At 42.7% G+C, this 23,838-nt stretch overlaps 1 protein-coding gene across 3 annotated transcripts in view; it reads right to left on the bottom strand.

Annotated features, from left to right (window-relative positions):
• LOC124787894 (glycoprotein-N-acetylgalactosamine 3-beta-galactosyltransferase 1-like) overlaps positions 1 to 23,838 on the bottom strand; it is a 343,470-nt gene that overhangs the window by 24,860 nt on the left and 294,772 nt on the right. For 2 of the 3 annotated variants that reach the window (XM_047254866.1, XM_047254865.1), the window contains exon 4: positions 8,954 to 9,063. In XM_047254866.1, the coding sequence (XP_047110822.1) occupies positions 8,954 to 9,063 (110 nt within the window). The remainder of the gene's footprint in view (positions 1 to 8,953; positions 9,064 to 23,838) is intronic. The other variant, XM_047254867.1, reaches the window with a different exon arrangement.

The raw sequence follows: 23,838 nt of genomic DNA, 5'->3' as shown, positions 1-23,838 counted from the left end.
GATTTAGATGTAGAAGTAGATGTAGATGTTTCCTCTGTTTGTTCTAAATGCCAATTTCTTTTATTGTAGCTGTAAACATTGCTGTTTTGATGCCATTGATGAGATTGACAGAGTCCAGGTCCTGGTAATATCTAAGGAATTTGGGATCAAAGACGAATATCCACAGGGATTTTGGAAGTTATGGCAATTACTCGCAGAAGTCCATGGGAAGATATTTCTGAGAAGCAGCAAGAAGGATTTCAAATATCATGCTCAGTTTCAGGGAAAGACAATTTTGTTATGTAAAAAGTATTTATTAGTATTCTTGGGCTGAGGAGTGGCAGAAAGATTTGAAGATTAGGAGACATGTTGGTTTATGAAATACTCCAATAGAAAAAACATGTAAGAGCATGGGAAGCAGAATCGGAACGATAAAAGGAAATATGATTGATAAAATAAAAGAACAACTGAATCGTTTGAAGTAAAAGTTACTCACTATGCAAATAGAGACATTACATATTTGAAGGCAGGTTGGAATGTAAAGATCATGCATTCTCAATGTTCAGAGAAGTACCCAGATGTATATGTAAATTATGGGTTGTATTGAAAAAATTTCCTTGAGAATTCTAACTACAGTTTCGGTTCACCTCAAAAAGATGTTTGTGGTTACTGTAAGGAACTCAAAACAAAACTGAAAACCAGTTCTGTTTGTGATTCAGCTAAAAGAACGATCGTTGCTGAGTGAAAGGTTTATATTCACAGTACCAAAAAGTTCTCTACAAAGATAGAGGCTGTACAGGCAAAGAGCATCCAAAATGTTGATTTGACAGGCATATGCAAGGATTTTATGTAGACTGTACCACTTACCTGCATTCCAGTTCACAAAGCACTTTACCTGCAGCAACTCTTGTTCTTTATTTTCTGTATTTACGACTTTAACATTGGCACCATACCAATAAAGTGGACCAATTCGTAACAGCTTTAGAAGGACTTGGGATCTTTGAAAAAATATTTCAATACCTTCCTATCAAGGGGCATTCTTTCCTGTCATGTGATAGGATGTTTGGAGGAATAAAAAGAAAGTTATGACAAACTGGCAGAGTTTACATGGTCAAAGAATATAGTGAACTTATTTCTGACTCGTCCAATAAAAAGCACACATTCATTGTTAGATAATTTGAGGATCATAATGTTATTAAAAATTATTAAAAATTTTAACGACTGGTGACCACATCCTTTTTAAACGCTATAACCAGACTATAGAAACAATGGGAAAATATAGGTCACAGAAAGTCAACTTCAATGCATACCATTACAGTATGTTTGAGTATGGCAGTCACAACCCAGGGGTAATAGTAACCAGACCATTCACTGATTGATTGACTTGAAACTTGTTCACATTTTTAAAATCCCTCACGAAACCTCAGCCTCCGACAACTTCAGCACATGTTGAGAAATGTCCTATAAATGAGCTTAAGTTATACAATGTAAAAGAAATTGAATAGTACATCCCCAAGGAGCACAAAAATTTTCCATGTTGATTTATTCATCCGGCCTACAACAGTTGAAGATGATGAAAATATATGAAGCTTGCAGATATAGCAATATTTGTGCTGTAATATAATTTGTAATTTCTGTTTCTTAATACATTATCTCAATATGTTGTCACTGTCCTATTATTTATTTTAATTTGGTTCAAAATTGTCACGGGTTCAAGATAATATAAAACAGACTGTAAGGATATGAAAATAAATACTGAAGATTTAAGGGTGTACATTTAATGTCCACACTAGTGGCATAATATTCTAGGACTTCACATGTGGTCTCAGCTCTCTGAGACTGCAGACGTGTGTGCAAGTTGCACTTTGTGTGTGTGTGTGTGTGTGTGTGTGTGTGTGTGTGTGTGTGTGTACTGCTGACAAAGGCCTTAATGGCCGAAAGGTTTAAGTGTGTGAATCTTTTTGTTGTGCCTATTGCGACTCAGCATCTCCGCTATATGGTGAGTAGCAAATTTCCTTCTCTGGTATTGTTACTTCACATATTTTGTAATTTAAGTATAAAACATCTTTCTCTGAATTTCTTATACTCTAGTTTTATGGACTTACGACCATTTCATAACAACTGATTCTTATAGTGTTGTCTTATGATAGTGACAGAAATGCACATGTCAAGAGAGTGAGTTACATAAGAGATTATAATCAATTATACACCCCTGGAAATGGAAAAAAGAACACATTGACACCGGTGTGTCAGACCCACCATACTTGCTCCGCACACTGCGAGAGGGCTGTACAAGCAATGATCACACGCACGGCACAGCGGACACACCAGGAACCGCGGTGTTGGCCGTCGAATGGCGCTAGCTGCGCAGCATTTGTGCACCGCCGCCGTCAGTGTCAGCCAGTTTGCCTTGGCATATGGAGCTCCATCGCAGTCTTTAACACTGGTAGCATGCCGCGACAGCGTGGACGTGAACCGTAAGTGCAGTTGACGGACTTTGAGCGAGGGCATATAGTGGGCATGCTGGAGGCCAGGTGGACGTACCGCCGAATTTCTCAACACGTGGGGCTTAGGTCTCCACAGTACATCGATGTTGTCGCCAGTGGTCGGCGGAAGGTGCACGTGCCCGTCGACCTGGGACCGGACCGCAGCGGCGCACGGATGCATGCCAAGACCGTAGGATCCTACGCAGTACCGTAGGGGACCGCACCGCCACTTCCCAGCAAATTAGGGACACTGTTGCTCCTGGGGTATCGGCGAGGACCATTCGCAACCGTCTCCATGAAGCTGGGCTACGGTCCCGCACACCGTTAGGCCGTCTTCCGCTCACGCCCCAACATCGTGCAGCCCGCCTCCAGTGGTGTCGCGACAGGCGTGAATGGAGGGACGAATGGAGACGTGTCGTCTTCAGCGATGAGAGTCGCTTCTGCCTTGGTGCCAATGATGGTCGTATGCGTATTTGGCGCCGTGCAGGTGAGCGCCACAATCAGGACTGCATACGACCGAGGCACACAGGGCCAACACCCGGCATCATGGTGTGGGGAGCGATCTCCTACACTGGCCATACACCACTGGTGATCGTCGAGGGGACACTGAATAGTGCACGGTACATCCAAACCGTCATCGAACCCATCGTTCTACCATTCCTAGACAGGCAAGGGAACTTGCTGTTCCAACAGGACAATGCACGTCCGCATGTATCCCGTGCCACTCAATGTGCTCTAGAAGGTGTAAGTCAACTACCCTGGCCAGCAAGATCTCCGGATCTGTCCCCAATTGAGCATGTTTGGGACTGGATGAAGTGTCGTCTCACGCGGTCTGCACGTCCAGCACGAACGTTGGTCCAACTGAGGCGCCAGGTGGAAATGGCATGGCAAGCCGTTCCACAGGACTACATCCAGCATCTCTACGATTGTCTCCATGGGAGAATAGCAGCCTGCATTGCTGCGAAAGGTGGATATACACTGTACTAGTGCCCACATTGTGCATGCTCTGTTGCCTGTGTCTATGTGCCTGTGGTTCTGTCAGTGTGATCATGTGATGTATCTGACCCCAGGAATGTGTCAATAAAGTTTCCCCTTCCTGGGACAATGATTTCACGGTGTTCTTATTTCAATTTCCAGGAGTGTAAGTATACATTAGAAAATGGTGATTCTATCCATATGAACTGTCTGTTGAGATCCCAACTGAAATGTTCTGAGGCATGGAGTTCTGAACCTGTGTTGTAGATTACACTGTTTGTAAAATAATAGTAAAGACTTTTTACTTACACTCTGCTTGCACTAGTATTGCCAAATTTTATGGACTATAAGACGTATTGAACTATAAGATACACCTTGATTTTTAACCTTTTTTTTTAAAAAGAACAATAACATTTTTAGCATTTTTATTATTAAACTGCAAAGCCAGAAAAAAATTCTTAGTTTATAAAAACCAAACTGACCTTTAAAATCCCCTCTTCTTCTTCATCCTCATCATCATCATCATTATCCTCTTCGTATATAAGATGGTCCTCACTGCCATTGAGAGCATTACTTATCCTGCACTTTTTGAAGGATTTCACAATAATGTCTTCTCTCACTCTAACCCATGACTCTTTTATCCATGGACACGCTTGATTGTAGGCCGCTTTAAGACTTCCCTCAGCATGAATTCATGTTGGGTTGCATCCATCAACCATTGGTTCCTTTCCTCTGTCATGTACAGTCTAAATGGTTTATTTACTGAGGCATCAAGAGGTTGCAATTGTGAAGTAAGTCCTCCCAGAGTAACAGCAAGCTCTGTATTTTCCTGTCTCTTGCTAAAGGAACTGGAAATACTTGAACGCTCAGTTGCAACTCATGAGCTAGCACTTCCTTGATGGATTTAAACCACTGCTCACAATCACATAATGTGTGTTTACCAATGACCACTAATATCGGTGAATGTGCCATTTTCTGCAAAATATTTTTCCCTACTGTTAAGCTACTGACATTTCATATCACTAGGTTTCATTTTTCGAGGCCTTATCAACACGTTTCTACAGTTGTTATTCCAAAAATGGCATTGGTACAGTTAAGCAGAAGGTTCTCATTTTTGTTGTTGTGATGTAACTTTATCCATTGTATTCTGTCCCCCATTCTTTCTGGTAATAGAAGTAATTTTTTGTAATGGTTATTCTTGTACTGAGTGCCACGGGTTTCGAATCTGCGCCAGATGGCATGGACCTCAATTACCACTAGAGGTCTCTCCAGCCGTTATGCCATAAGCTGTGACTGCACGCGTGCCCCTGGCCCACATGTAATGTGAGGGCGCTACGGTGGAGTATGTGGTCCCAGCAGCCAATAACAACGTACTCTATCAGGTATTTAAGCGACTGCCTCTCACTCAGCAGGCACAACCATAGGTGGAAGCATAAGCGACAAAAACACTACTAGCTAGGGCCTAACCACCTACGGCATGCTAACATACACCAACAAGCGACAAAAGTCGGCAAGCACCTGCATATCAGCAACATTGACTGGAAATTACCAGCTGCTATTAGAGACGACCAACAGACCACAGCAGGGAAACCAACAAGCTCGTCCACTGGCGCACAAACTAATTGTCAACATCACCCTACACTGTGCATCCGATATATGACCTATCAGACACAAAAACAATGATAAATCTAACTGTTGCAGATTGCTGACACTGATCGAGAGTTCAACACCGGTACCCAGCAGCAGCCGCTGAGCAACACCACCACACAACGTCAAAGGTATCAACATGCATGATACCCACTACTAACAAAGCCTACCCTTGCATGACCTGTTACAGGCAGCAAGACACCCACTACTGCTCTTACCACCCGACCTAACTATCGCAGAGGTTCTTTTCCCTTGGCTCCTGCCTTGGTATTTGGTTTCCTTTGCCCTTCACACTGGTACCCTTCATTCGACTTTGACCCAATCTATCTCCAGGTGAGCCCGTATTAATGGTTAACCTTAACCAGATGCACGCAAACATCGCAGTACCCACATCTTGCGACACCTCACTCTAGTGAAAACTAACCCTTAAGCAGAGACGGCAGTAGACCTTTTGAGTTGGCATTCATGCCAGTGTGGGCATGGAGGGGCTCCACCTCTATTAAAAAACTCAGCAGGCAGTCTGATATTCGCGTTAGTCTATCGGCATCTCGCCTACAGACAGCGTGTTTACTTGGTTTCCCTGTACAAGTGAACATTGTGGATTCGTGAGGCTTCGCTTGTGACCCCATTACTATTTGCGTGTTGTCGTTTGTTAGGTCTTGCTCAGTCGTCCATTGCTGCTCGTGTCCGTCTTTCCCTGTTCATTCTGTTTGTTCGCATGCTGCTCCCATTTGGTCCCACCACGCATTTATTCTCAGCAACCCCGCGACCGTTCCAGTCATGGTTACAACAGTTATCTTTGCACACTATGTGCAGTATAACTTTAATTTACTACATAAATGTTTTACAGATAATTTTATATTTAATGTATACCTCTAAAATTATTGCATTTATTACTGGGCTTCTATAAGAGATTTTCACATTGATTCAATGTAAAATTATGCTACTTAACACCTGGAAGATGCAGCGCTTACGCGCATGTATCAGGGTTGACTGAAAAGTAATGCCTCCACTTCCATGACTCAGTTGGCAGCATTGGTATGTGGCAGGTACTGGATTGTTCCGTAGCCTCTTCTCTACAGCTCCAGTTGCAGGGAAGCCTTAGTATTGACCGGTTGTGTTGTTACAGTATAAAGTATGGAACCACGTGCAGACAGTCGGTCAATGCAATTTAAGCAACGTGCAGTCATTGATTTCTTGACAGCAGAAGGTGTCACCACATAGGAGATTCATCAGAGAATGAAAGCAGTTTATGTTGATTGTGTTGATGTAAGTACGGTGCGTTGTTGAGTGAGTAAGTTTAAAAATGTTGAGGTGGGCACATCTGACTTGTGTGACAAACAGAGAGTTGGATGTCCTGTGACAGCAACCACAAAGTTTCACAAGCAAAATGTTGACAGATTGATTCAGGATGATCATCGTATCACTCAGAGAGAAATTGCAAGCACAATTGGCATTTCACAAAAATGTGTGTGTCACATTATTGCTTTGCTTGGCTATCGGAAGATCTGTGCACATTGGGTACCCCGGATGCTGACTCCCGAAATGAAAGCGCACAGACTTGCAATTTGCCAGGAACTCCTCTCACATTACAAGAATGAAGGTGATGCCTTTCTCCATTCAATTGTGGCAGGAGACGAAATGTTGGTACACCATTATGACACAGAGACGAAACGTCAGTTTACGGAATATCGACACAAAGACTCGTCCCAGAAAAAAAAAATTCAAGATGCAGCCCTCAGCTGGAAAAATCATGGGCAGTGTTCTGGGATGCAGATGGTGTTATCCATACTGATTTCCTTGATTGTGGAACAACTATAAATTCAGAGCATTACATCACAATGCTGCAAACACTGAAAAGATGGCTAACAAGGGCCCGAAAGGAAAAGGGAAATTCTTTCCTGCAGCATGACAATGCCAAACCACACACTTCACATGCCACCACAGCAGAACTTCAGAGACTGAATCTCATCACCATACAGCATCCTCCATACAGTTCAGATTTAGCACCGTCTGTCTTCCATGTGTTCCCAATAATGAAAGACAATCCGCGGGGACATCATTATGCTTCTGATTAAGACTCTGAGAGAACTGGGAGACTGTGGTTGCAGAAACAGTGTGTTGACTTCTTCCGTGATGGCTTCAGAAAACTTGTTCATCATTGGCAGAAACATATCCAACTGGCTGGTGGTTACGTGGAAAAGTGAATATTGGTAATTAAAGACCACATTCTAAGGATTATTTCTGCATTTGATTCATTGTAATATTCCCATCCAACGTCAATTAATGAAGGTGGAGGCATTACTTTTCATTCAACCCTCGTATATAGCACCCGCTGCTTTTCTATTTTCCTTATTGCTTAAGCTTCCATAGTGACAAGTGAACGCCCCCCCCCCCCCCCCCCTCTTTTTCTTTTCTTCTTTTTTTTTTCCTTTTTTTTTTTTTTTTTTAGTGAGACTGTTTTACCTTATATTTGCTCTGCTTTCTCCATACATTTGTAACACTGATTTGTTGTAAATAGAACTCTATCTTCTGCATGCTGAATTTATTACTCTGTCAGCAAATGTATTAGTAATTTTATACGTAAAGTATACCAGTAAATCTATTCCATTTTTAGTAGCCTTGTGGAGGAAACTTCATGCTTACTTTAATGTAAAACGCTGTTATTTAACAAAACCAGGGATCAGTTCTTACATGCATGTATTTAGCGCTCTCTGCAGCCCAATTTTTCCTGGCCACTTGAGCCTGTATATCTGTAGCAGTTGGCCTCTGTTTCTGGCATGAAGCAAACTTAACTTGTGCAGATATTTTATCCTGTGACTCCTGTTGTAATTTTATGTTGACAAGAGCCTCTACCTGTGGTCATTTACCAGTGAGCTTTCATTCTGAAGTATGCTTAATGTAATCTGGCTGCTATCTAAAACCATGGCTCAGGATAATTCTTGTTTTCATCAGTGTTATGTATGACAAGAGCTGCTCGTCTTCAGCTAATCTAATGTACTATCATGTGTTGTAACAAGTGAGTACCCGTAGCTTAAAAATATTTTACTTATGTTCATAAAAATAATTTTTGTAACTGTTTATATACATTTTTAGAGCCCACTGCTCCTGAAGAAGATATTGTTAGAAGTATCAAAACCTATGCCGAGGACTAATAAACCTTTGTTTTTGTAACTGGTTGGCTGATTTTTTCCCAACCTCTTCAGATTTACACACTTGCTAATTTATAGACTCTTTTAAGATTTTCACAGTTGTAACTATGCAATAAGATTCCATAAACATAAATCACTATTAAAATGCTGTAAAAGATCAGTAAATGAAAGACACAATTTTGACACATAACAGCTTAGAAATGGTAGCGCAATAGGCTGGTCAACGTAAAACAAGTCACTTCAATATATGGATGATGTTTTACAAAAAGCTCTGTTTTATTCTAATGTGATCCATGTATAGGACTTTTATAATGTCATCACTGAAACCCATTTTGGTATTGTACTCTCCAACTAAAGACAATGTTCTAGAAAACTCAGAAGACGTGCTGTGCAAGATACATTAATTTTTTTCAAAAACAAAACACAGTTTCATCTGCACTACAAACTGCAAAAAGCAAATTAAAAATAAGTCTACAATAGTTTGAATTCAACCCACAGAAAAATCCCACAGTTGTTAGAGACACTGTTACATTGAGTCTCTAGTCTACAGAGAAGAAAAACTGTAACTGCTTTGTCAGGTGAACTTCCACTCAAAACTCATAAAATTATATACTTTCTCTAAAGGCAGTTACGATTCAAATACACAATCAAAACTTTTGACATATTTCAAGAGCCAAAACTGTGTGCAGACACGCTGTCAATTGATAGACTGACCTTTGTGAAACTCTTCTTCGTGGCTGTGGACACCAAATGAGCCAATGTCTGGTCCTTGGATATTGTCCAAATCACTGTGATGATGTGGGTCATGAGAGTACATTGGCCTGCTAAAAAAATAACATCTATTATTACCCTGATATAATATTTTTCATTTTTTGTAAAAACATTCTGATTTGGAATTCTATTAATCTGGCTAGCTGTAAGATGTTTCTTCTGCACAAGCAGAAAAAACCACACAAAAAAACAGCATGTCACACAGCAGAGTAGTATGGTGCAGCCAGAAAAATTCAAAATTCGTCCCTGACAATGCCAGAGGCAAAGCAGAATGAGTCAACAGCCAGTTCAAATACCAATGAGAAAGGACTGCTGACGGAGAAGCAGTGAACATCGTAGCTATTGCATCATCCTGAACAAGCTGAGCTCCAGGTCCAGCAATGTAGCAAAATGACATCATGGCAGCAGAAGAACATCAATATAATGGTGCATGTGCAAAGTGCCACAACATAGCTCAAGTCAGATGCAAGAGTAACTATTCAGTTTATTGATATGGCAGAAAGAGCATGCTGCCCAATTGAAATCTTAAAGTGACCAAGAGAACTGACCAAACACAAAAACTAGGATGAAGGATGTCTCACTGACACGTCATCATGCCAGAGCACACAAGCCAACCCTGCATAAATACTACTTCTGTTTTGAAGGAGCACTGTTCATTCAGTCTGCAGCTACCCTGTCAATGGAGGAGGCCCAAGTCAATTGATCTTCTGCTAGTTGCCTCCAGCCTTCCATGGAGCAGGAAGTCCTGTCTGGAGGAACTTGGTCACTGTGAGCTGTACTGCCATCTACCAAGTCAAGACTCATGGAAGCTGTGGCCATCACCACCCGCAGACCTTCTGAAGGTCTAACTAGCAGGATCTGGTAGTAGATTGTCATCCGTCGTCATGGGGGTGTGCAATTGCTGCCACCCACCACCATTCCTGTGGCATATTCTGATAGTACCAGTCTCTCTCTCCTGATTAGTGGCCATGGAACTTCTCTGCACAGCTCCACATGCTACTAGCAGAGCCAACAGACATCTATGACAGGGTCATGGGAACCCTGGCTTCTCTGGGAAGCTAGAACAGCCTTGCTTGGTGTGGACATGTCTGCCCACCAACACATATAATGTCACCAGCCTCATGTAACTGAGTCAGCATGCTGCCCAACTGTGCACCAAGTGCTGACCCACACATTTCACAGTGGAACGTTGCAACCTCTCCCACTTGTGCTATCAATATACCAACTGTTGTACTCTGTGGACAATAAATTTTAAATATTGTCATATTGTTCTACAGATACCTTTGGGCATCAGACATACATCTACCCCCAAGTTGTCACAACAATGTCTCTTCAGTGGTCAACCACTGGCATTGTCCTGACCTAGAACCACCACCCACTGCAGCTTCTTACCACCAGGATATGCCAGTAACCCAAGCCTTCACCCAGGCAGCATTTGTGCAACTGATTCATTTTCATTGCATAATAGATAACATGATATTTCACAAATTCAGGAAAATTTCCCCATGAACCATGGACTTTGCTGAGGTGGGGTGGCTTTTGTGTTTGAAAAATACAACTATATGTGCCATAGGTGCAATCACAACAGAGGGGTGTCTGTGGAGAGGCCAGACTAACCCATGGTTTCTTAAGAGGGGCAGTAGTCTTTCAAGCAGTTGCAGGGGCAACAGTCTGGATGATGTCCTTGTAAAATTAGCCAACATGGTATGCTGTGCTGGTACTGTGAACAGCTGAAAGCAAGTTGGAACCACAGCCGTTATTTTCTTTTTCCCATTGGCATGTAGCTCTCTGTACAGCTTAATGATAACAATATCCTCCTGAATAAAATATTACAGAGTTAAACTAGTCCTCTATTTGTACCTCCAGGTGTGGACCACTCAGAAGAATATCTTCAACTGACGAAAGAAAGACTGATGACAATATACAAGTCAAAGCATGATAACCTAGATCCCTTAATCGGGTAGGTAAGTCACAGAAATTAAAAAGAGAAATGGGTAAACTGAAGATAGATACAAAGAATTAGTGAAGTTTAGTTTCAGGAAGAACAAATCTTCCGGTCAGGTCAGTACAGGGTTATCAATACAAAATGCAAGAGTGGTTGTTGTTGTTGTTGTGGTCTTCAGTCCTGAGACTGGCTTGATGCAGCTCTCCATGCTACTCTATCCTGTGCAAGCTTTTTCATCTCCCAGTACCTACTGCAACCTACATCCTTCTGAATCTGCTTAGTGTATTCATCTCTTGGTCTCCCTCTACGATTTTTACCCTCCACGCTGCCCTCCAATACTAAATTTGTGATCCCTTGATGCCTCAGAACATGTCCTAGCAACCGATCCCTTCTTCTGGTCAAGTTGTGCCACAAACTTCTCTTCTCCCCAATCCTATTCAATACTTCCTCATTAGTTATGTGATCTACGCATCTAATCTTCAGCATTCTTCTGTAGCACCACATTTCAAAAGCTTCTATTCTCTTCTTGTCCAAACTATTTATCGTCCATGTTTCACTTCCATACATTGCTACACTCCATACGAATACTTTCAGAAATGACTTCCTGACACTTAAATCAATACTGGATGTTAACAAATTTCTCTTCTTCAGAAACGCTTTCCTTGCCATTGCCAGCCTACATTTTATATCCTCTCTACTTCGACCATCATCAGTTATTTTGCTCCCCAAATAGCAAAACTCATTTACTACTTTAAGTGCCTCATTTCCTAATCTAATTCCCTCAGCATCACCCGACTTAATTAGACTACATTCCATTATCCTTGTTTTGCTTTTGTTGATGTTCATCTTATATCCTCCTTTCAAGACACTGTCCATTCCATTCAACTGCTCTTCCAAGTCCTTTGCTGTCTCTGACAAAATTACAATGTCATCGGCGAACCTCAAAGTTTTTATTTCTTCTCCATGAATTTTAATACCTACTCCGAATTTTTCTTTTGTTTCCTTTACTGCTTGCTCAATATACAGATTGAACAACATCGGGGAGAGGCTACAACCCTGTCTTACTCCCTTCCCAACCACTGCTTCCCTTTCATGTCCCTCGACTCTTATAACTGCCATCTGGTTTCTGTACAAATTGTAAATAGCCTTTCGCTCCCTGTATTTTACCCCTGCCACCTTTAGAATTTGAAAGAGAGTATTCCAGTCAACATTGTCAAAAGCTTTCTCTAAGTCTACAAATGCTAGAAATGTAGGTTTGCCTTTCCTTAATCTTTCTACTAAGATAAGTCGTAAGGTCAGTATTGCCTCACGTGTTCCAGTGTTTCTACGGAATCCAAACTGATCTTCCCCGAGGTTGGCTTCTACTAGTTTTTCCATTCGTCTGTAAAGAATTCGTGTTAGTATTTTGCAGCTGTGACTTATTAAGCTGATAGTTCGGTAATTTTCACATCTGTCAACACCTGCTTTCTTTGGGATTGGAATTATTATATTCTTCTTGAAGTCTGAGGGTATTTCGCCTGTTTCATACATCTTGCTCACCAGATGGTAGAGTTTTGTCAGGACTGGCTCTCCCACGGCCGTCAGTAGTTCCAATGGAATATTGTCTACTCCGGGGGCCTTGTTTCGACTCAGGTCTTTCAGTGCTCTGTCAAACTCTTCACGCAGTATCATATCTCCCACTTCATCTTCTTCTACATCCTCTTCCATTTCCATAATATTGTCCTCAAGTACATCGCCCTTGTATAGACCCTCTATATACTCCTTCCACCTTTCTGCTTTCCCTTCTTTGCTTAGAACTGGGTTTCCATCAGAGCTCTTGATATTCATACAAGTCGTTCTCTTATCTCCAAAGGTCTCTTTAATTTTCCTGTAGGCGGTATCTATCTTACCCCTAGTGAGATAGGCCTCTACATCCTTACATTTGTCCTCTAGCCATCCCTGCTTAGCCATTTTGCACTTCCTGTCAATCTCATTTTTGAGACGTTTGTATTCCTTTTTGCCTGTTTCACTTACTGCATTTTTATATTTTCTCCTTTCATCAATTAAATTCAATATTTCTTCTGTTACCCAAGGATTTCTACTAGTCCTCGTCTTTTTACCTACTTGATCCTCTGCTGCCTTCACTACTTCATCCCTCAAAGCTACCCATTCTTCTTCTACTGTATTTATTTCCCCCATTCCTGTCAATTGCTCCCTTATGCTCTCCCTGAATCTCTGTACAACCTCTGGTTCTTTTAGTTTATCCAGGTCCCATCTCCTTAAATTCCCACCTTTTTGCAGTTTCTTCAGTTTTAATCTACAGGTCATAACCAATAGATTGTGGTCAGAGTCCACATCTGCCCCTGGAAATGTCTTACAATTTAAAACCTGGTTCCCAAATCTCTGTCTTACCATTATATAATCTATCTGATACCTTTTAGTATCTCCAGGGTTCTTCCATGTATACAACCTTCTTTCATGATTCTTAAACCAAGTGTTAGTTATGATTATGTTGTGCTCTGTGCAAAACTCGACCAGGCGGCTTCCTCTTTCATTTCTGTCCCCCAATCCATATTCACCTACTATGTTTCCTTCTCTTCCTTTTCCTACACTCGAATTCCAGTCACCCATGACTATTAAATTTTCGTCTCCCTTCACAATCTGAATAATTTCTTTTATTTCATCATACATTTCTTCAATTTCTTCGTCATCTGCAGAGCTAGTTGGCATATAAACTTGTACTACTGTAGTAGGCGTGGGCTTCGTATCTATCTTGGCCACAATAATGCGTTCACTATGCTGTTTGTAGTAGCTTACCCGCATTCCTATTTTCCTATTCATTATTAAACCTACTCCTGCATTACCCCTATTTGATTTTGTGTTTATAACCCTGTAGTCACCTGACCAGAAGCCTTGTTCCTCCTGCCACCGAACTTCACTAATTCCCACTATATCTAACTTCAACCTATCCATTTCTCTTTTTAAATTTTCTAACCTACCTGCCCGATTAAGGGATCTGACATTCCACGCTCCGATCCATAGAACGCCAGTTTTCTTTCTCCTGATAACGACATCCTCTTGAGTAGTCCCCGCCCGGAGATCCGAATGGGGGACTATTTTACCTCCGGAATATTTTACCCAAGAGGACGCCATCATCATGTAATCATACAGTAAAGCTGCATGCCCTCGGGAGAAATTACGGCTGTAGATTCCCCTTGCTTTCAGCCGTTCGCAGTACCAGCACAGCAAGGCCGTTTTGGTTATTGTTACAAGGCCAGATCAGTCAATCATCCAGACTGTTGCCCTTGCAACTACTGAAAAGGCTGCTGCCCCTCTTCAGGAACCACACGTTTGTCTGGCCTCTCAACAGATAGCCCTCCGTTGTGGTTGCACCTACGGTACGGCTATCTGTATCGCTGAGGCACGCAAGCCTCCCCACCAACGGCAAGGTCCATGGTTCATGGGGGGGGCAAGAGTGGTATTAATATTGAATAAGACAATAGGAATGCAGGTAAGTTACTATGAACAGTATAGTGAAAACATTATTGTGGTCTAGACAGACATGAAGCCAACATCCACCATGGTAACACAAGTTAATATGCCTACTAGCTCTGCAGCTGAAGAAGAGACTTAAAGACTGCATGGAGGGATGAAAGCAATTATTAAGGCAGTTAAAGGAGAGGAAAACTTAATTGTAATAAGGGACTGGAACTCAAGATTGTAAAATTGAAGACAAGGAAAAATATCAGGAGAAAATTATATGGGGAAAGGGGCTAAAACAGGAAACCGCAAGGTAGAATTTTCTGCAGAGCATAGTTTAATCACTGCTAACACGTGGTTTCAGAATCATGACAGAAAGCTGTATACATGGCAAAGGCCTGGATATAGCGGAAGGTTTTATATTGATTTTATAGAAGTAGAATAAAGACTTCAAAACCTCAATTGAAACTGTTATGTACCTTGAGGGGCAAATAAGTACTGTGACCTTAATTTATTGGTAATGAACTGCAGATTGAAACTGAAGAAATTACAGAAATGTAGAAATTTAAGGAGATGAGACCTGGAGAAATTAAGAAACCAGCAGATGCTGAGAATTCCAGAGCAGTATTAGGAGTGACTGACTGGAACTGGGGAAAGCAATACAATAGAAGGTGAAGTGGTGGGAGATGAAATAGTGAATGCAGCAGAGGATCACATAGGCAAAAAAAGACAAGGCCTAGTAGAAATCCTCAGATAACACAGGAGATTGCTGAATTTAAGTGACAAAATAAGAATATATAACATGCAGCAAATGAATCAGGGAAAGGGAAATACACACTTTTCAAAAGCGAAATTGACAGAAAGTGCAAAATGGCTAAGCACAACTGGCTAGAGGACAAATGCAAGGCTGTTGCATGCATGACTAGCGCAAAGATAGCTGCCACCTACAGGAAAATTAAGAGAGATCTTTGAAGAAAAGAGAGTCAGCTGTACAAATATCAACCGCTCAGATGGTAAGCCAGTACTAAGTAAAGAAAGGATAACTAAAAGACTGAGGGAGAATGTAGAGCATCAATACAAGGAAAACAACCTTGAGAACAATATTATAAAAAGTGAAGAGGAAGTAAGTGAAGATGAGATGGGGGAGATACAATACTGCAATGAAAATTTGACAGAGTCCTGAAAAATCTAAGTGGAAGCCGGGTCCCTCAATTGGATGACTTTTCCTTAGAATTATTCAGGTATTTGGGAGAGCTAGCCGTGACAAAACTATTCCACTTAGTGTGCAAGATATAGGAGACAGGGTACCGGTAAATACCTTCAGACTTCAAGAAAAATTTATTCTAATTCCAAAGAAGACAATTGTTGACAGGTGTAAATACTACCAATCAATCACTTGAATAAGCCCTGGTTGCAAAATACTGACGCAAATTATTTGCAAAAGAATAGAAAAACTGGTAGAAGCTGACCTTGAGGAAGATCTGTATGGATTACAGAAAAATGTAAGAGCATGTGAAGTAATACTGATCGTGCATCTGTGAAGGAGTGGAACTTGGTGAATTAAATTCCAAAATTTGATCACAAAGGTTAGAGTCACAAAATTTTCTGTACCCTTGTCTTCTATAAATGAGGAAGCATGTACACAAGCAATTTTGTTATAGTTCCAAAATTAAAAGTTATTTTTATGTAGATAATAAGACTGTGTAATTTCAAATAATTGTTTTATATATTATTGTTTGTTTTAGGTACTCCTTGGGCAGTGAGCAGTGGATAGAGTTTGTCAGCAGATATCCCTCCGTCACAGCATGTGCTGTATGTGACTAGTAATACGTTATGGAGTGCCAAGGAGGATGTCAGAATACTATATTCTATGCTTAACCACGGAGCAGCTAGTTAACAAAAATGATAATATAAATGGCCCAGTCTGAATAACACCTTACGCAGTTGGACAGGAAGACAGTCAATGAGGTTCTGGAGGGTACCGACAGAGTTATGGAGCCAAGCCGACTCCAGTGCCACGGGCAGTTGCACTACAGTTTTCGACTGAGGATCCATGGCAGAAACAGCCTGAACAAGGTGGTCCCACAGATTCTTGATTGGGCTTAAATCGGGAATGTGGCTAACTCGTCCTGGTGCTCTTTGAATCCCGCATGTACTCTGTGAGCTGCGTGACACATTGTGTTCTCCTGCTGATAGATGTCTTCGTGCTGAGGAAAAACAACTGCTTATAGAGTGGACATGGTATCCAAGGATAAAAACATACTTGTGTTGATCCATTGTGCCTTTCAGGATGACGAGGTAACCGATGGAATGCCACAAAAACACTCCCGAGGCCATAATGCTCCCTCATTTGGCCTGGACTTTTATTATGATTACTGCCGGGCCATTTATCCGATGGATCATAAAACATGACTCATCTGAAAAGGCCATCTGTCAGCACTCAGTGGACATCCAGTTGTGGTATAAGTGCACAAATTCCAGCCTTCATCCCCAATGACCAGCAGTCATCATGGGAGCATGAATCAGGCACCTGCTATGGAGACCCATATGCAGTAATGTTTATTGAATGGTTATTGAGAAAACAATGTTGGTAGCCCCTTGATTCATTTCCAGTCAGTTGCTCAACAGGTGCACATCTACTCACCAGTACACATCTTGGCAGTTGCCATTCACCCCTATCACCTATGGTCTGTGGTGCATCACAAGTGCCTCAGCAGTGGATTTAGATAGCGTCATATTGCAATGCATGGTACGCTTAAACAACAGTGACATACAAACAGTTTACAGACTTGGGCATTTCGGAAATGCTTGCACCCTTAGCCCGATAGCCAATGATCATGACCTTTAGGACATCAAATAAGTTGCTCTGTTTCTGCATTACAGCAGTGACAGCACTGTTTTCTGTGTGCTCCCCACCCCCTCGGACATGCTTTATATTCCCCCCATTGCTAGTGTCACCACCCGCCATCTGTGAGTGGTGTTGCACGTTGATAGGTGACAGTCACATTAATGTGACTGGACTGTGCACATGTAAAATGTGAATTCACATAAAACCTCTAATTTCAGTGTGAGCTTACTCAATGCTCAAGTTGGACATTCATAATCTCATATACAATAAAAATTTCTTATTACCTGAAGGAGGTGGAATTTAGTGAACTCAAATAATAGCAGAAGATAACAAATTTATTATGATTAAAGGCGAATAAAATGCCAGAACTGGTTCTCACTTCCACACTGTGTCTTAGAAGATAGGTTGAAGAGAGGCAAACTAACATTTATAACTTAACTTAACCTAACTCTGCCCAAACAGGCCATGAAGGCCCAATGGTAGCGACCATCCACTGTGTCATCCTCAGCCCACACACTGCTCTCCCAGCCGTATGTCAGTTTACCAGACCAGAGCAGCTACTTCTCTACCAAGTAACTCCTCAGTTTGTCTCACAAGGGCTGAGTACACCCCACTTGCCAACAACGCTTGGCATACTGAATGGTCACTCATCCAATTGCTAGCCCAGCCTGGAAGCACATAACTTCGGTGATCTGACAGAAACTGGCGTTACCACTGCAGCAAGGCCGTTGGCACTAACATTTGTAACATTTGGGGATTTAGAGAAACCTTTCGACAATGCTGACTATACTACATTCTTCAAAATTTTAAAAGTAGCAAGGATAAAATACAGGGAGTGAAAGATTACATATAACTTTCACAGAAATTACACTACGGTTATAAGAGCTGAAGTTCACGGAGGGGAAGCTGTAGTTGAGAAGAGAGTGAGATAGGGTTGTAGTTATCCCAATCTATTCCTGATGTCATTCCATCTGTACACTAAGAAAGCTTTAGAGTAAAGCATGGTGAAATTTGGAGATGAAATTGAAGTTCATGGAGAAGAAATAACTTTAAGGTTTGCTGATGACATTGAATTTCTGTTAGAGGCAGCAAAGGACTTGTAAGGGCAGCTGAACAGAATGGACTGTGTCTTTAAAGGAGGATACAAGATAATGATCAATGAAAGGTAAAACAAGGAAACGCAATGTAGTGAAATTAAATCATAAAATTCTGAGGGAAATAATTAGGGAGACTAAAGTAGTAGATGCGTTTTGTTATTTGGGCAGCATAAGAAGTGATGATGGCTGAAGTAGGATATATAAGACCAGCAATAAAAAGAATAATATTTCTGAGGAAGATGAATTTGTTAACATCAAATATAAATTTAAGTGTTAGGAAGTCTTGTCTGAAGATACTTGTGTGGACTGTAGTCTAGTACAGAAGTGAAACAAGGATGACAAACGTTTCAGACAAGAAAAGAATAGATGCTTCTGAAATGTGGTGAAATGCTGAATTTTATGTGGGCAGGTCAGATAAGCTGTGAAGCGGTACTGAACTGAATTGTAAGGGAAATAAATTTATGGCACAACTTGACTAAAAGGATGGATTAGTTAATAGGATACACCCTGAGGCTTCAAGGAATATGCAATTTTGTAATAGAGGGAAGGGTAGAGTGTAAAAATTATAGAGAGAGACACATGTATGAATACAGTACACCCCATGGCAAATGGATGCACATTGCAGTAATTATGCTGCAATGAAGAGGTTTGCATGGGACAGACAAACTGGAGAGCTACACAAAACCAGTCTTCAGACTGAAGATCACAACAAAAACAACAACATAATTCAGTGCAATAGCACTGTCTCAAAAGTGATTATACAGACCACATATAAACCAACAATGCATATGTAAACCACAAGCCTTGTTCACCCAAAACACGTAACTTCCATTGAAATTATCATTGACCGATTGTTTGTTGGTTGGTTGGTTGGTTTGTTTTGGGGTTGATAGGGGCTAAACATCAAGATCATCAGTCCCCTGTTCCCGACAGACATACTTGTAAAAGGCCTATACAGTAAAAGTGTAACCTCTGCACCCAGAGGGAGGGAACACCAAGGGGTACAGAGCTAAAATGAACACTGCAATAACACAAAATAGAGGACACTTAAAAGGAGCAGAGCAAATAGTTGACTAGAGTAAAACAGACTACAGTGGTTGATGCATCACGTAAAAGGTCAACCACTGAACTACAAATGAAGAACCCTCAGCTGGAAAGCATTGATAGAGGTACCAACACAACTTGTTACCAGAAAAGACACTATTTCGGTATCCACGTCACAATCAAAAGTCGCTGGAGTGGGTGTAGCCTGAGAAATCATGTGAGAGCACCCACACTAGAGTGAGTGATAAAACACAGCTGCTCGGATAAAACGTAAAACTGAGTCAGCTATAGAGGAATCGTCACCTAGAATTAAAGGAAGTGGAGCTGGTAAATTAAAGGACTACCCCAAGGGGGCTTAAAGGGGGCAGTCCATCAGAAGATGGACCACTGTGAGCCCTGCATCACAGCGACACTTGGGCGGGTTCTCACGGCGAAGGAGATAGCTGTGGGTCAACCGCGTATGTCCAATTCGGAGACGGCAGAGAACAACTGAGTCCCTACACATGCTCCTCAAGGATGAGTTCCATACAGCCACGAATGACTTTACCACGCGGAGCTTATTTGGCATGCTCAAGACAGACCATTCAGAGCTCCAGACATCGCGGACCTTGCGGTGTAGGGCTGACCGGAGGTCTCTTTCCACGAGACCAAGCTCCAGGTGTGGCGAAGTGGTGGCCTGCTTGGCCAACCAATGGCATGTTCGTTTCCTGGAATGCCGATGTGGCCTGGGGTCCACACAAACGTCGCTGAACGACCACACTCCATGAGAGCAAAAACAGCATCTTGAGTACCGTGCACCAGAGGGTCCCAAGGAAAACACTGGTCGAATGCTTGCAATCCACTCAGGGAGTCACAGCATATGACAAATGACTCCCCAGGGCAGGAGGAAAGGTGAGCGAGTGCACAATAAAGAGCAAACAGCTCCGCAGTGAAAACACTGCTCCCACAAGGCAGGGAATGCTCCTCAACGTAGTCGCCTTGGATTAAAGCAAACCCAGTGCGTCCATCGACCACAGAACCATCGGTGTAGACAACATCTACATCATGAAACGAGGCAAGAAGAGCCATGAATTGTCGACGAAGACTGGCAGGTGGAACGGAGGACTTGGACTCGCAGGACAAATCCAAGCAAAGCCGCAAACAAGGGAGGGACCAAGGAGGGGTAGAAGGAGAGGGCTGGAAGGGTGGACGAAGGGGAAAGGACTCAAGTGACAAGAGAAGGGAATGAATGCGGACCGTGATTAAGAGACCCGTCCTAGGCCGCCGTCGTGAGGAGGGGAGTGCAGAAGATGGAAAAAGAAGCCTGCAGTTTGGGTGGTCGGACGAGGCATGGACGCGGGCGATGTATGAAGCAAGCAACTGTTGTCAGCGGAATTGTAGGGGAGGGATTCCAGCTTCTACAAGAAGGCTAGTCACCGGACTAGTGCAGAAGGCACCTGTCGCCAGTCTGACATCACAATGGAGAATCAGGTCAAGGATCTGCAATGTTGAAGGTGCTGCTGAGTCGTACACCACGCTCCTGTAGTCGAGATGGGACTGAACTAAGGCCTTATAGAGCTGTAGGAGGGTTGTTCGTGCAGCCCCCCAAATGGTGTGGCTGAGGCAGCAAAGGATGTTGAGGTACCATCAGCACCATTGTTTAAGCTCACGAAGATGAGGTGTCCAAGTGAGCTGAGCATCAAACAGCATGACAAGAAAGCGATGTGTCTCCTCATCTCGAAGGAGTTCATTGGCAAGGTAGAGCTCTGGATGGAGGTGGACCGTTCAACAACGACAGAAATGCATCACTCGAGGCTTAGAGGCTGAGAACTGAAAACCATGGTTGGATGCCCAAAAATGTGCCTTACGGATAGCTCCCTGCAACTGCCGTTCAGCAACACTGATGCTTGGGGAATTGTAATAAAGACAAAAGTCATCGGCATACAGAGGGGAACAGACCGATGAGCCCACCGCAGCCGCAAGACCATTAATCCACACCAAAAAGAGGGGAACACTGAGAACCGAGCCCTGTGGGACACCGTTCTCCTGAATGTGAGCCGAGCTAAAGTAAGTGCCAACTCTAACCCGAAAGGAGCAATTGGAGAGAAAATTCCATAGAAAAATCTGAAGTGGAACCCATAAGCCCCATTCATGCAGCGTAGCAAGGATATGATGGCGCCAGGTGGTATCGTACACCTTCCAAAGATCAAAGAAAACAGCAACTAGATGTTCTCGCCGAGTAAAAGCTGTACAAATAGCCGACTCTAGCGAGGGACAGACGCATGAGGGCAAAAGCCAAAAAGCGCCGAACCCGCGACCACACCTGAGATGGGGAGGTGCGTGAACCTATGGTGGCAACATATCATTCCCAGCAGTCCTGTTTGCTCTGCCAGATTAACTGCCGAGCCCGGGCCCACAGCCATTTAAAGGCAATCAGATTCTCTAGGGAAGGATGATGCCAGTGTCACTGCAGGGCTTGCCGGCGGTCCCGGATAGCTTCTGCAAACTCTGGTGTCCACCAAGGGATTGACTTACACCTTAGGGTACATGAAGAACAGGGGGCAGCAGAAACAATGGCCATAGTGACCTCGTCCACTGCCAAATCAATGTCACCAGAAAGTGGAGGTTAGGTTAATGTTGTTTAACATCCCGTCGACAACGAAGTCATTAGAGACGGAGCGCAAGCTCGGGTTAGGGAAGGACGGGGAAGGAAATCGGCCGTGCCCTTTCAAAGGAACCATCCCGGCATTTGCCTGAAACGATTTAGGGAAATCACGGAAAACCTAAATCAGGATGGCTCGAGACAGGATTGAACCGTCGTCCTCCCAAATGCGAGTCCAGTGTGCTAACCACTGCGCCACCTCGCTCGGTACCAGAAAGTGGAGCCATGGCCATAATAGCTGAGGTGTAGGCTGCCCAATCAGGTCCACGAAGAGACCATCGTGGCAGCTGGTCAGGGGATTGGGACTGAAGAAGAAAAAAAACCCGGATAGGAAAGTGGTTGCTACCACAGAGGTCGTCGTGGACCCTCCAACTGAGGTATGGAAGAAGACCTGAGCTACTAAGAGATAGGTCAATGGCCGAGTATGAGCCATGAGTCAAGCTAAAATATGTGGGAGCACCAGTGTTAAGGAGGCAAATGTCCTGCTGTGCCAAGAGAGCCTCAATGTTCCTACCCTGGCCCGAGATCTGAGCCCCACCCCATAAAGCAGGCTGTTCCAGCTCGTCGGCTCCCTTGTGAGCCGCAGAGCGCTCCCTGCTCCAGGGAGCCATGTCACTCGCTGTGACCATTCCATTCAAGCGGGCCGGCACGTGGCACGGCTGGCTGAGGCAGGCGGCAAGGCAAGCGTTTTGATGTGCCAGCTGCATCTTACAAGATCGACAACCTCATACTCTTAGCTGCTAAGACATGGTGACATGCTACACCAGGAAATACAATGTTCAGGAAATAAATAAGAAACAACTGTTTTACAAGAAATTGCATACTAAATTTATTGGGCCTCTGTAGTTTGACATTTTCTTTTCATTATAAGATCGGAAATATCAGCCGTCAAAGTGTTCGCAGCGTTAATGTGGAGGATGGCCTTCATTGTTGCATTCTGAGGAAATGATCGTTACTTACTTTTTACTCTTTTCATTGCTGAGAAAAGCTGCTCACAACAATACATAGATCCAAACATGCACATGATCTGAGCGGCATTGTTGTGAAGCTTGGGAAATGTTTTTTTTGCTGCAATGAACAATACCATTGTGACAAATCCAACGTGTTGTAGTACCTCTCTTTCAACAAAGTTGAATTTTGCAAGTCAATAATCTCCAATTGAAGTGACGATGACAAGTAATCAGGGGAAACTGCAAAAGGAGTGCTGAACACCTTAAGTTCCATTTCCAAACTAGTGAGGTCCCAGAATCGTGTTTCAAACGACGTGATGAGCTGCTTTAACTTCACTTGGTAATGGCCGAAAGTAGTACCTTCAGGTAGTTTTAAAGAAGCAAGACGATTGAAGAACGTTAAAAGTCCATTACTCATCTGCCTCTCAAATAAACGTAACTTTTCCATGAACGCTTTGATCTAGTCGTGCATGTCAACGATTAGCTGCCCTTTGCCCTGCAATGACAGATTTAAATTATTCAGATGCATAGCTATGTCAGCTAGGAACGCCAGTTCTGATATCCATATTATATCTTTCAGACAACACATTTTTTCCCTTTCATTTCGAGGAAAAGGGATATTTCCTCACGAATGGCAAAGAAAACATCAAGAACTTTTCCCCGACTCAGCCAACGAACTGTACTGTGGTAAGGCAACCAGATTCTCTATCTTCTATATCTTTCAGGAATCCTTTGAATTGGCGATGACTCATACCATGACACTGCACAAAATTCATACACTTCACGACATCTTTCATTACACCACCTAGCTCTACTGTTTCAGCACACAATGCCTCTTGGAGAA

This window comes from Schistocerca piceifrons, chromosome 3 (assembly GCF_021461385.2).
Source record: "Schistocerca piceifrons isolate TAMUIC-IGC-003096 chromosome 3, iqSchPice1.1, whole genome shotgun sequence".
Classification (NCBI taxonomy): domain Eukaryota; kingdom Metazoa; phylum Arthropoda; class Insecta; order Orthoptera; family Acrididae; genus Schistocerca; species Schistocerca piceifrons.
Note: the sequence above shows the minus strand (reverse complement) of the source record. Positions and strands in the feature narration are given on the sequence as shown.